Source organism: Ixodes scapularis, unplaced genomic scaffold, assembly GCF_016920785.2.
Source record: "Ixodes scapularis isolate PalLabHiFi unplaced genomic scaffold, ASM1692078v2 PGA_scaffold12__126_contigs__length_90152505, whole genome shotgun sequence".
Lineage (NCBI taxonomy): Eukaryota > Metazoa > Arthropoda > Arachnida > Ixodida > Ixodidae > Ixodes > Ixodes scapularis.
The window spans coordinates 13,315,633-13,329,639 of NW_024609838.1; the positions used below are offsets into that span (position 1 = coordinate 13,315,633).

A 14,007-nucleotide genomic window follows, 5' to 3' on the forward strand; every position below is an offset into this window, starting at 1 on the left:
TCCCCCTCCTTTGCCCTCTCTTCCTCAGTTTTGAAGGGACCGTGAAATGATTTTTAGACTGGCTGAGAGCTGGCGAAGGCCAGGCACTTGAGGTTGCTTAGGTCCGAATTCTTATGGTCTCTTACTCCGAAACTGGATGTCACTAGAGCTGAAGTTTTTGAAGTATTTATTAGATCAAATGTACACAATATCTATTAGAAATGGTCATTTATTACCATGTAAAAAGTTTGTTGAACGAAAGAGAAAGAAGATGTGCAGAAAAAGTGAAAGCCGCTTACAACTCCCTGTAATGCCAAATTAGAGCGCAGCTCTTGAGGAGGAGGAGGGAAGGGCGCTGGGGGGGGGGGGGGGGGGTTAGACTAACCAGGGGGGGGTCACGTGACCCCCAATGCCGATGATGTCATCACTGACGTCACTGATGATGTCATCAGTGACGATGACGATGCGGTAACCGACGACGTCATTAGTGACGTCACTGATGACTTCACCAGTGATGATGATGATGATGATGCGAATGTCGGTGACGTCATCACTGACGTCGCTGACGACGTCATCAGTGATGATGACGATGCGGATGCCGGTGACGACATCAGTGACGTCACTGATGACGTCATCAGTGATGATGACGATGCGGATGTCGGTAACGTCACCGGCATCCACATCGTCATCGTCATCATCACTGATGACGTCACCGGTATCCACATCGTCATCGTCATCATCACTGATGATGTCACCGGCATCCGCATCGTCATCGTCATCATCAATGATGACGTCATCATCAATGATGACGTCATCATCACTGATGACGTTGCCGGCATCCACATCGTCATCGTCACTGATGACGTCATCATCATTGATGACGTCATCATCACTGATGACGTCACCGGCATCCACATCGTCATCGTCATCATCACTGATGACGTCACCGGCATCCACATCGTCATCGTCATCATCACTGATGACGTCACCGGCATCCACATCGTCATCGTCATCATCACTGATGACGTCACCGGCATCCACATCGTCATCGTCATCATCAGTGATGATGACGATGACGATGTGGATGCCGGTGACGTCATCAGTGTCGATGACGTCATCGGGGGGCCACGCGACATTGGCGGGGGTCACGTGACCTCGGGGGGTCACGTGACCTCAGGGGAGTCACGTGACCCCGGTGGGGGGCTCGCGCGGTGCATTATGGGACATTTCCCATGATGCACCGCGCGGTTACGCCGACGCCGACGCCGCTCAAGCCGGAAACGGGCCCCTAAGAGCTGCGCTCTAAAAGAAGAAGGCAATATACGGAAATGCCAAGTGTGCTAAGGCTAGTTGGTAGATGGCTCAAGTGTGTTCTATCGGAAGAGAATCTGGGAGGTTTTAAAGCGCACTGTCGTAAGCAGTCAGGATTGCCAGCCTTAAGTACAACCCGTGCAGTGAAGAGGGAATGCTTGCTAGATGGAAAATCACGCTGAATTGCCTCGGTACGATGAGATTGTTCCCATTGGACCCAAAAGGGAATGAGGGAGCAAGGTGGAAGGGTTGTCATGTGACTTGTGCACATGACGACAAGCTGTTGTTGCCACAAAGCACGGAAATAGCCGATCGCCACGACAGCCTGTCAACAGGTAACCTTTCTTTTGTTTGGTCATCTGTTGGATGGATGTTTCATCTTTATTTTTTCCACCTGCATTTTATGCCTGTGCACAATTTTTCTCATACAAACTTAGCTTGTTTAACCTGGCGCCTTTATTCCACTGTTAAGAGAAGCCTATTTCTGCATTGTAATTGAGGAAGACTGTGTGTTCTTGTGGCAGGGTGGAATGTGCTCAGTGTTCCTCCTCAAAGAAGACCGCGTCGTCAGCATTCTCAGCGAGCACTTGGAACCCGTGGTGCCGGTTGCTAAAGACAAGGTGAGGAACTCTTTGCTAATTTGGATCACGTTGAGTCATATGACCAGTTGAATTTGTTTGTGTTATTATGAAACAAATGGTGTTGCAACAATACCGTATTTACACGAATGTAGGTCGACTGATTTTTTAATTTTTGGAAATCCAAAGTGGGGGGGTTGATGAAAGCATTCCACCACTGACAAAAACGAGACAGCCGCGATATCAAGAACAACATCTAAACTTGTTACAAGTTCAGCCAGCTGTACCTGTAGCATTGCGCCATTCTGTGCTCTCATTTTACAAGTTTTCTTTTTTTGTTCTTTGTTTTAATTTGCAGGAACGAATATTATTGATAGCGATTCGGGCAAATTAGCCTGAATGTATCGTGGTGAACAGCGCACGGTGTGCCCGGCTCCCGGGGGGTAGCAGCACTTGATGTAAGAGCCACTCCAGAATGGCCTCTGGAACAGGCTCACTTCCCACTACTGCTTTTTGCAGTTTTTTGCACGATTCACGGTCGAACGTCGTTTGATCTAGCGTCGAGATTATGCTGGAGCGCTAAATATGTTTCTCTGTATCAACGTGCGTGATCCGGGCAGTTTAGCTTATTAGCGCTCGTTTATGGCCATTCTTCATCCAGAAGCATCCAACAATTGCGCCGCTTGATGCATCTTCCACCCGTCGAAGCAGGTGGTGCTCCAGTGGCGTCTGCAACGGCGCTAGATCTCAACTGTGACGGCAAACTAAGAGGCTTCCGCGGGCCAAAACCCGGATAGGTCCGTATTCTTTTTGGAGTGATACGAGCAAGAGGTCAGGCTTGCAAGGTGCGCTGCAGAAGTGCGCTATTGGTCCCTACTGGTGACGTGCGACGCGATCACCAAGGGAGCGTGGAAGACGCGATTGATGCCGTCATTTGCGAAGTGCGACATTTCGTTGGATGCCGCCACCGACGTGCTTTCAGAATGTAGCAGTGATGACGACGGCAAGGACAGCACCAGTGCGGACATCTCGTACTCTCTAGTCGCAGAAAGAGTGAGAACGACAGGGAGCAGCTTCAGTTGTCCCGCCTTCAGCGTGAGCTTCCTAGTTTCGATAACGCCTGGGCATCCCGTGTTCTTCGTCCGTGCGTGCGCAGCCAAAGCATGCCGGAAGGCATCGAGCGCCTGCTGGAGGCTAGGCTTTCGAAAAAGACGCCCTGTTGTTTTCACGTGTTCGCCGTAGAATGTGCCCCTAAAGATTTTTTTTTTTTTTTTTTTTTTTGCTTATGTGCAATGTGGGGGGTCAACTTACAATCATGTAAATACTGTATTTGACAGGCATTTATGGTTCAGAGGCAGAAAGCCCTTAGCATTGTTTTAGGTCTCACTTCTGAACAAACTAATTTCATTACTTTTTACTCTTGGGTCAGTGCACCAGGTGTGCGGGGTTCACTTACAGTTCTTTGGAGCTCAGGAGTCCGAAGAACTTGGCGTACAAATATTCGTTCATCAAGTTAAATTAGAACTATTTCTGTTTTCTTTTTTTTCTAAATTTCGAGCATGTTGGCGAAAATTGAGCTTGTCACCATCAGTGTAATGGGCGATAGAAAGACAAGGACAAGATTGAATTCTGTTTTGCTTTGGAAAGGATCACGGTGGATGCCACGAGCCATCCCTTGCGATCCATTGCTGTGAACGTATCACGTGACTCTGTCTAGCGCATTGCTGTGCCCCTCCCAAAGTTCATGTGACACTCGCACATGGTTAGATTGGCTTAGACGCTCATAGCATCCTCCCATTTGCTGCAAGGTGAAACAGAATATAGCTGCCAATGTCGAGTCTCTGTTTTTTTGCTAACACTGCTTTTAGAGGTGTTTTTTTTTTTTTTTTTTCTTTAAGAGTGATCCAATTGGGAAGAAATTTCTCTAACACATTTGTCTTTACATTCTGCTTACAAATATGTGTACAGTGGCCCAAGTTTTTAATAATATCAAGCGAGCGTCGATTGCTGGGACGGCCAGCACTGTGCCACGGAGGCATGCAGCAACACAGGAGAGATTACTAGGTGCGTGCGCGCAAAGCTCTTTTCGGTGCGAGCGTCGTCTGCTAGGCTATTCCATTGACCACACACAGCCCCTGTTTATTATCTGCTGGCATAACCAACCGCCTTTAAGCAAAGATCTGAACGCTTGCTTGCATGATACTGCTCAGGCGTGGCATAAACAGCGCATCATCACAAGTTTAATTTAGTTTTTTTTTGTTTTGTTTTTTGCGTTTATTTTGTGAGCACCAACAAAATGAAAGATATGGTGACGCGACAGACTGAATGCAACGATGCATTAAACTATATACCGCAGCCAATGCTACGGGCAACTTAGACCAATCCAGTGCTTTCACCCTGCCATCTGACATTGTGCTTCCACGTGCAGTTGTACCCAATGGGAAGGCCACGTGACACACTTTTAGCAATGGACTGGGCAACACAAAGTGAAACGGAGTATAGACAGGGTTTCCGCTTGGGGTTTTGTATTATCAACTGCGTTGTTGCTGTCGTCATCTAGCCTATGTAGCTGGGTAGTCACACTTTTCTTTGACCAGCGGGCGTGCGTGCATTTTTATGCCTCTTTGACTGCTTATAGAAACACGGGAACGTGTTGTGAGAATGTTGGTGGGCGGCATGACGCAAAGGGATATAGCAACAGCAGTCGGGGTTACACAGGCTAACGTTAGTAGGATTGTGAACGCATTCCAAGAGGAGGTGCTTATCGGCGATACACTTCGACATTGCAAGCGTCCTGCCCTCCTTTGCTACGGAGCAGGGGCTGTGTGCATTGAACGGAATAGCCTAGCAGACGACGCTCCCACCAGAAAGGGCTTTGTGTATGTGCGCTTAATCTCTCCTTTATCGCTGCAAGCCTCCGCGGCACGGCACTGGCCGTCCCGGCGGTTGATACTCGCTTGATGTTATTAAAACATTGGGCCACAGTACTCAGTTTCGAAATAGCTTAGTTAGTTTGGATGCTTTTAAACATTTCGTCTGCAAAGATTATGTGTGGGGTTAAGACAAATTCAGCTATTTGAATCAGAAAATAAACATGCATACCGTATTTACACGATTGTAAGTTGACTCGATTGTAAATCGACCCCCCCACATTGCACATCAGCAAAAAAAAAAATGTGTAGATGCGCATTTTACTGCGATACGTGAGAACAGCAAAGTATCTGTTTCGAAAGCCAAGCCTCCAACACGCGATGGATGCCTTCTGGCGTGCTTTGGCTGCGCATGCACGTGCGAGGTGCATGAGATGCCCAGGCGTTAATGAAACTGGGAAGTTCACGCAGGAGGCGGGACAGCTGAGGCTGCTCACAGTCGTTCTCACTCCGTCCGCGACTAGACTACGACTCGTCCGCACTGGGGATGTCAGTCCTGTCATCATCACTGCCACTTACTCGAAGCACGTCGGCGGCGTCCAACTAAATGTCGCACTTTGCAAGTGACAGGATCAACCGCATCCTTCGCTCATGCTCGGTGATCGCGTTGGACGTCAGGAGTAGGGACCAATTGCACACTTTTGCGGCATACGTTGCAAGCCTGATTTTCAACTCCGGAACCAGATTTTGGCCTACGGAAGCCTCTTTGTTTGCCATTACAGTTTAAGATCCCGTGCCACTGCTGACTCCACTGGAGCATCACTCGCTCCGACGGGTCGAACTCGCGTCGAACAGCACAGTTGTTGGTTGCTTCTGAGTGAAGAATGGCCAAAAACGAGCACCAAAAACCTAAACTGCCCGGATCATGCGTGTCAATACAAAAAAAACGTAGTTAGCGCTTCAGCACGATCTCGTCACTCGATCAAACGATGTGCTGCCGTGAGTCGCGCGAAAGGACCTTTTTTTAGTAAGCTTCTGCGCATGCTTGCACTCCCGCTGTTGCCATTTTCGCAGGACACCGGGACGCGGTGCCCTCTGAAAATGGCGACAGCAACATTGTCAGCATCTATCTTCGCGCGTATTTAGTCTATTACGACGCTTTGTTTTTTAGTACTGGTAGTATGGAGTATAAAAAGCACTGAAAACCGGTACAACGGCACGATGCTAATGTGTTTTGACCGGCGGAGACATGTTAAGCTGCTCTTCGATTGTAGTTTGCAGACAACTCCCCAGACGGCACTAGTTGCTCGAAAAAGAATGAGTGAGCCAGTGAGCCGTGAGGCTGTTCCAGCGGCCTCCGGAGTGGCTCTTACAAGAAGTGCCGCCACCCCCCGGGAGTCGGGCGTGTTTGCGAATCGCTATCAGTAATACTCGTTCATGCAAATAAAAAAATAATTAACTTGTAAAATGAGCACACAGAATAGTGCAATGCTAGTGGTACAGCCGGGTAACAGGCCGAGGTGTTCATGATATCGCGATTGTTTTGTTTTTGCCAGTGGTGGAATGCTTTGGTTCGATTATAAGTCGACCCCCCCACTTCAGATTTTCAAAAATTGAAAAAAAGGGTCGACCTACATTCGTGTAAATACGGTACCTCGGTAAGCTTGAAGGTCTTTAAGAGGTATTCATTGGACGCCATATTTGAGGGCGATGTTTGGAGCGCATGCTCAGAACGAGCTCACAGCCTGCTAAGACCAGCAACCTTGATGGTGCTAAATGCACGTTCCAAAAGGACTGCGGAAGCTTGCCGTCAGCACGCGCTCAGCAGCAGTGCACACGGATATGGCCGCCAGTGAATACTCCCTATAGAATCCATCAAGGTATAATTAAAAAGTTTACGATAACATATATTTTTTTAATGACACTGAAAATTTTATCTTAAAAATCAATTGTCACACAAACTGTCTGAGGCATATTAAAAAAAATACTTAAACTGTATTTAGCATATTTATACCCCTTTTTGGATATCTCAGTTAAACTTCAACCAGAAAATGAAATGACAAAAATTAATTGCTCACATGTGGAGGTGTCGCTTCTATAAAACCGCAAAATGTGTAAAAGTTTCTTGTAAAATTACAAGAAAAAAACATTTACAGACCCACTTTACTCTACTTTCATAGCAATATTTGAAAATAAATAAGAGTTATTTCGGCAAAATACTGAAGGGCAAAACTAAAAATGCCTGCAAATTTAAAAAAAACAACTAGATTTAAAGAAAAAATCTGACATGTTTTTCTTTTTTTTCGCAAAAGAGCAGTGTATATTCTTATGTCACATAGCATCTGTGTAAGCGTTTTCCAAGGCTTGAACGCTTCCAAACGCTTCCAAACGCAGGTGAAAGTGATACTGGGCGAGGATCGGGAGGAGACTGGGGAACTGCTGAGCATCGACCATCCCGAGGGGGTGGTCAAGATGGGCAACGGCAAGATCACCATGCAGCCCATGCGCTACCTCTGCAAGATGCACGACAGCTGAACCCACACCCCATTAAACGGAAAACTCATCATCCCCCCTTGGGGCCCCTTCACACTTCAGCCCGTTTTGTTCTGCGTCTCTATGCACAGTGCAGCTGCTCAAACGGGCAAGTCGGTGGCTGTTTGTTCAGTCGTAATGCCGACAAACATTCGTCAGCAGTGAAGGTAGGAAACATGTATATAGTCTGAAGTTTCGAGCCAGTTTTTATATTGATGAGAATAAGTGGCTTTGTGGTTATTTCTTCCACTGTCATGGGCACACTTGCAACTTTTAGAAATCAACATGTCTGGAAACTGATTCTTGGCAGTGGAATACACTAAGGAATAGAAGACCGACAGACATGGATCAACCAGCAAAGAGGTCTTCCATTCCTTTGTGTGCAAGTTTATTTTCTTTACTGATACTATCGAAAGCTATTTTTTTTATGAGATACAGATACCCAAACAGATCCATTTATTTTTTATGCAGAACTGTAATTGCCTGCAGATTTGATTTTTCTTGCAGAACAAGTTACGAGCTTCAATTGCGAGTATTCTTTTCTGAATTGTTGGGCTCTTATGGGTTGTGCTTCCATAAAAATCTAGGTACTCCCAAATGCCTTGTCAGTGTCTCTTGAAAACAAACATAGCCCCAGGGATCAGCAGCAAACTGAGTTGTTTGCTTTTTCGAGCTAACATAGAGTACCAGGAGAGATTCTTTCTACACGCTAGGTTTTACCAGTTCATAATGAAGCAATTTCTGGATCTCTGATGTCACACAGTGCTTACCACTAGATATGTTAATCCACAAAAACTCCTTGGATTGACACATTTAGTGTCAAGCTCTCAAGCCTTTAGAGGCTGTTTCAAAGATCGGTAACACAGCTGCCTTTTGCCTTGATGTAGCTTAAAAGATTGCTTGCCTCGATTCTTAAAGGGATGGTGAACCGAAATTTGGATTTCAAAAAACCAATACTGGAGATGTAGGCGGGACGCTACAATCCCTACAACACTACTAGTAAGGCGATATCTCAAATGGACGGACGTATTTTTGGAAAAAGAAGTCGAGATTGAACTAGGCCGACAAGCCGTGTGACGTCATGATACCTAGTTTCCTCCTCTCTTCGCTTCACTCCCTTAAGGCTGCGAGGCGGAGAAGGCGCGAGGCCGTTCCCTCTCCTTCTCGGAGAAACATGACGTCAACATTCCTGCCAAATGCGCCTCTTTTTTTAAAAAATACGCTCATCCGTTCGAGATATCGCTGTGTGACTGATGTTTTGGTGTTTGTAGCATCCTGTTGCACGCTTTTGCCGCGTGTTTTGGGAAATCCAGATTTCGGTTCAGCATCCCTTTAAATTATTAATAGAGGAAGAAATTCCGAAAGTTGCGGGACAAAGGGTTGGATGGGCTGGTGTCAGAGTTTATGAGTTCAGGCTCTAAGGTTGGGTAAGTCTCTGGAACAGCTTCATATTCCTAAAATTTAGTTGTAACATACAGATGCCATAGGCCATATTCTAGGATTACAGAGTATTTGGGAAAGCAACATAAACCTGTGTCTTTAGTATGCATTTCTTCATTGGGGTTATCCAGCTAAAGTTGACTGTGCATTGTGTTCCTACTTCGTTTTCTTGAATTTGCTGAACAATATTCCAGCTGCTATGTTTTTTCTGTCAGATCATGCAAAAGAGTTTCAAGAAACAGCTAACTCGCCACTGAAAAATTAGTGCTAGGTCCTCTGCTGAATGTTCATGAGAAATGTTTGGCAAACTACCTGGCATTTGTCTTGCATACATGAAATGCCCTTGCTTAATCGGTCAGTGGTTACACTTTATAGCCAAGCACGTTGGTGTTAGTTTGTGTAGTGTAGGGTTAGTCTCTGGTGCTCAAACTCTGGTGTCTAACTGAGATTTCATTCAGTTCCACTCAGCTCACCACTGAGATTCCACTCAGCTAAATGCCTACGTTCAAGGCGCTCTTCGTGAGTTAATTTAACACATACCATACCCACTTACCTGGAATGATGCGATACCACTAATCGCTCTTCCTTCAGTGCACCCTCGCTCAATCACGTCAACACTTCCTCCTCACCCGCCTCTAGCCACATGGCCTGCCCCGTTAGCCATTCAGTGTCGGGCTTCGTGGTCACTTCACGTTTTGGGCTGACTAACTTGGGATTTCGTGAGAGTCACCTGGCACAGTTGCGTGGTAATGCATTTCTGCATATGGGGGTTTAATCCATAGATCGAAATACAGCTACAATCTTTAAGGTATATGTAGCTATTTATGTTCCTATAAAATGACTCATGGCAGCCTACCAAGAAGATTCATTAACCATAGTCTCTCTTCGCGGGCCAAATGTAAACTACGAAAGATTTGTTGCAAATCGGTTAGTCGTCCGACCGAACTTTCAGTAGCCGCCCAAGCCTCAACGTTAAGGAACACTGCACCCCCGTTTTTTTATTTCTTTTTTTTTTTTTTTTAGGTTATTTAGCATGGTGTCGGAAGACTACCCAATCAAACGCAACTGTTCGAAACCGAAACATGTGCGCGGAGGCTCGGAGGAGAGAATTGCTGGAAGTCGCATGGCTGTCGCTCTCTACCCAGTTTTAATGCGAAAGCATTAACTGGTTTCATGGAGCGGAGCCGTCTGTAAGAGGGAGAGGGTGACGTTGGCGCGGCCGCCTTGGAGACCCGCAGAGAGGGGGGGGGGTGACACTATCACATGTTCTACGCTCTGCTTTCAGTCTTGTCGCGCCCCACACTCTCACCGGCACTATGGCTCCTCTCGTCGCCAAGGAGTGCTCATCGGTGTTCAATTACACATTTCACAACTCGTAAACAGTGCTTAGGTGCCCGGATTCTTTTTTTTTTTTCGTTATTTTGTTTTTTGGGCGTGTAAAGCAGACGACGACAACGATGACGTTGCTTGAACCGTTTGTCGTGCGATAGTTTCGGACTTATATCCCTTCCCCTCGCTGTTCTGTGCTGAAGATCGATTGGCCGGTAGCACGAACCGCAGTTCCGAAGTCATGGTTCCACGTCCGTCGCAACGTTGGTTGGTCCGTCGTGCTCTGCCATCGCGTCGTCCAGCCCGCGGGCCGCGGTACGTCGCCATATTGAGTGTGACGTGTACACCTACTTCCTGTGATCTGTGCAACTTTTTTTTTTTCTTTGAGGGCGCAGTTTTTAGGCGTTTTTTTCGGTGTTTTGAGGCGTCGGCGTAGCCGCGCCTCAAAACACCGTTGCAACTCAAGAAGGTAAAGCGAGAGAAAGGAAGCAGACGGAACGCTGGAGAGAGGAGGAAGTTTTTCCCTCTCCTCTAGCGTTCCGTCTGCTTTCTCCTCCCCGGCCTTCCTTTCCCTCGCCCTACCTTCTTGAGCTGTAACGGTCTATAGACTTAGCGGAGAAACTCAGCTTTTCCGCTAGATTTGGCGGTAAAATTTCTTGCTAAATTCGAGAAATCGAATTGGGGTTGTAGTCACGTGACATCAATTTTCCAGCTAGATCTAGCGGGGAAATAAATTGGTGTTGAGGTCACGTGACGCCAATTTTCCCGCCAAATCTAGCGGGAAAACTGAATTTGCTTGCAGGTGAAGTGACGCCGAGTCATGGGACGTCATTTTTCCCGCTAAATATAGTGGGGAAACTGAATTGGTGTTGAGGTCACGTGGTGTCATTTTTTCAGCTAAATTTAGCGGGGAAACAGGAAGGAGGGGAGTGTATGGTATGGAGGAAGAGGATGGGAGTGTACGCAGGAGGAGGAGGGACATATCCTCCTCTTGTCCTCCTCAAGAGCTGCGCTCTAATTTCGCGGTTTAAAAATTTGAAAGCTTCTTTCGTTTTTTTTGTTTGCTTTTTTTTTTTTTTTTTTTGATTAACGTATTTGCAGTTTCTTGGAAGCCACAAAAAATTGAGCTCATATTATTTTCTATTTTTAATATTGAATGTGTGCCTTAGACGACCCGCGACTTTGAAGATATTTGGTACGCATCAGTTTGAACCCTACGTGCCCGTGGAAAAGGGTGAGCGCGCCTGAAACCTGCCAATTCTCGACCGACAGTTTTCATGCGGAAGAGAGAGAAACAACTTATATTGAAACACCACTCAATGAACGTCAGGAGAGAAGTCCATCTCCCTCGTCTCCCCTAACCGTCGGCCGGAATCCCTTGGGACCACTGCTCGGCAAACCTCACTCATGAGGGCCCTCACTCACCCTCACTCACCCTCATCTTCACAGGTGAGGTGAGGGTGAGTGAGTTTTTGAACCAGGAAAATTCATGAGTGTGAGGGTGAGTGAGGGCCGTGAGGGCGGTGAGGGTGGTGAGGGCCGTGAGGGCGGTGAGGGTCATGAGGGCGGTGAGTGGCGTGAGGGCCATGAGTGCGTGAGTGGTGTGAGGGCGGTGAGTGCGTGAGGGGTGTGAGGGCCATGAGAGGCGTGAGGGTGGTGAGTGCGTGAGGCCCCCTTCAGATCGAGCATCTTTCTCAGCAATTTTGGTGTTAATGGCGGGTTGTTCTCTAGCTTTCCCTAGGTCAACACGAATTGCTGAAATCGGGTCCGGCTCGAAATAAGCAAGCAACTCGGAGCAATTCGAATACGTTTGAAGCGGCTGCATCCGATCAGGGACGCAAAATTTCACGTGATACCTCGTGCCGGTGATGATGACACCGAATGACCTGGTTCTGGTTTGAAATCGATAGTTTTTTTGGAAATAAACTGTTTCAGAAAGGTGCATTAGTATTCTTAACGAGGTTTAAATGCATAAAAACACGTTTATAACGCATAATTCTGTCTAAATAGCACAAGAAAAATAAAATTTTATGTCGCGGGCGGACCGTGTTGCTGGTGTTGCGACGCAAAGTTTCTGGGCAAAATATCCCCATCTCAAGATAGCCTGAGTGGCGTGAGGGCCATCAGTGCGTGAGGGGTGTGAGGGCCGCATGGGCGGTGAGGCGTGAGGGCTATGAGTGCGTGAGGGCCGTGAGGGCGGTGATTGGCGTGAGGGCGGTGAGTGTCGTGAGGGCCATGAGTGAGTGAGGGGCATGGCCGTGAGGGCGGTGAGGGGCGTGAGGGCGGTGAGTGGCGTGAGGGCCATGGGTGAGTGAGGGCCGTGAGGGCGGTGAGTGCGTGAGGGCCGTGAGGTTCAGTGAGGATGAGTGAAGGGCTGAAGGTGAGTGTGACTGTGAGGGTGAGGGTGAGTGAGGGGCTGAAGGTGAGTGTAGCTGTGAGGGTGAGGGTGAGTGAGGGTGAGTGAGGGGCTTAGGTGAGTGTGGCTGTGAGGGTGAGGGTGAGTGAGGGCGACCTAAAATGCCGACCTCTGCTTGGGACACAGCAGCAGCGAGGGCTTGACCGATGATGTCCTGCTGGACGTCGGGGTCTGGGTTGCGGAGCGGAGCCTCCCAGGATTCTAATCGCAACTCCAACGCCCTATTCGCGAATCCAACTAACTATAGGTGGCGCCACTCATTTTCCAAGATGGCGGGTTTAGTGAGGGTCAGAGATGCGTGCCGCTGTTGAGTCTGTCTAGTGTGCTGGCTTCACTGAGCGACATAAATTATTTCTGGCAATACGAGGAAGCTAATGTTTTATGAGCGTAGGTCACCTCTTTAACCTGAAAACAAGAGCGGTGTTTAGCGTATTAATTACGGAAGGATGCGCGTTTTAATTTTGGAGCCAAACCGAAACTTACCTCTTTTTTGGATTTAATTTCTCGATATAGGTCGTAATTTCGGATTCTTTCATGACTCAAGATGTGTCTCACATCGTAATTATTTACTTAGAAAAGTTATTCGCGGAAACTTTATTTTGTGACATACTGTTCGATCCAGGCTGATATTCGTAGTTGTTGAACAAATCAGTGCTGATATCTGTACGTTCTCGCTGCCTTTTTCTCGCTCAAATAATTGTCATGGGAAATAATGACAATTATCCCAGCACAAGAATAAGAGAATAATTCCAATTTTTACAATATGTCCACGAAACGCATAAACTAACAAACGCTGCTCTCGCTGCAACAACCCAAGACGGAATCCGAGTCAGACAGCTGAAGCGTGTGCGTGTGTTTTTATAGCACCGCGTGACGCGTATACGACTTCATATTACATCCAGCGTTTAATTGTTTGTCTATCTCGATAACTATGTCAGAGTTTTTCATATGCTAAAAACAAAACAGAATTATACCTTTCTGGAAAGACTATTATGGTTAAATCGAGTATTCTTGTGATCTTGGCGTTAATGAGAGGCATACATTGCCGCGATTTGTATTAATAATAATAATATAAAAATTGACATATTTGAATAAGTAATTCTTCAAGCTCTAATATAGTTTGTTGCTTATGATCTAATTTTAAACGCGCGATGAAATATGACAATGAAAACTGTGTTAATTATCATCACTGGTTCCAGTTGCTGCATTTTAGTTACAAATAAAATAAAAATAGTCTAAAATTAATAAAAACATTCTAGCTAATGTGAGAAATGCATGTAAAATTACATTAATTGTGGGTAAAGTATATTGTGCTATCAGAGTCGCGGCTTTTGACAATCGGCGAAACGTCCAAAGTCGCCGCCAATATACTTCCAGACCAAATGCCCAAAAGTTAAAAAAAGCTTTTTTTTTAATTACTAGTTTTTTCATAACATTTATTTACTTTTGTATTTGCTCGCCGTCGTTTTTCCCATCTCAGCCTTTCCAGTTCGAAGGAACGCCTACCTGCTTGCGCGTCTGCCCACTGCAGCACGTTTAGTTGGCGTTGGAA

The 14,007-nt window shown here is 46.6% G+C and overlaps 1 protein-coding gene across 1 annotated transcript in view; it reads left to right on the top strand.

The window, feature by feature from the left end:
* Nucleotides 1-7,332, top strand: part of LOC121835331 (transcription elongation factor SPT5-like) — a 33,620-nt gene extending 26,288 nt beyond the window's left edge. Inside the window, 2 exon segments of the mRNA XM_042289422.1 lie at nt 1,815-1,910; nt 7,133-7,332. Coding sequence (XP_042145356.1) covers nt 1,815-1,910; nt 7,133-7,273 — 237 coding nt within the window. The 3' untranslated portion in view covers nt 7,274-7,332.
* The last annotated feature ends 6,675 nt before the right edge of the window (nt 7,333-14,007 follow it).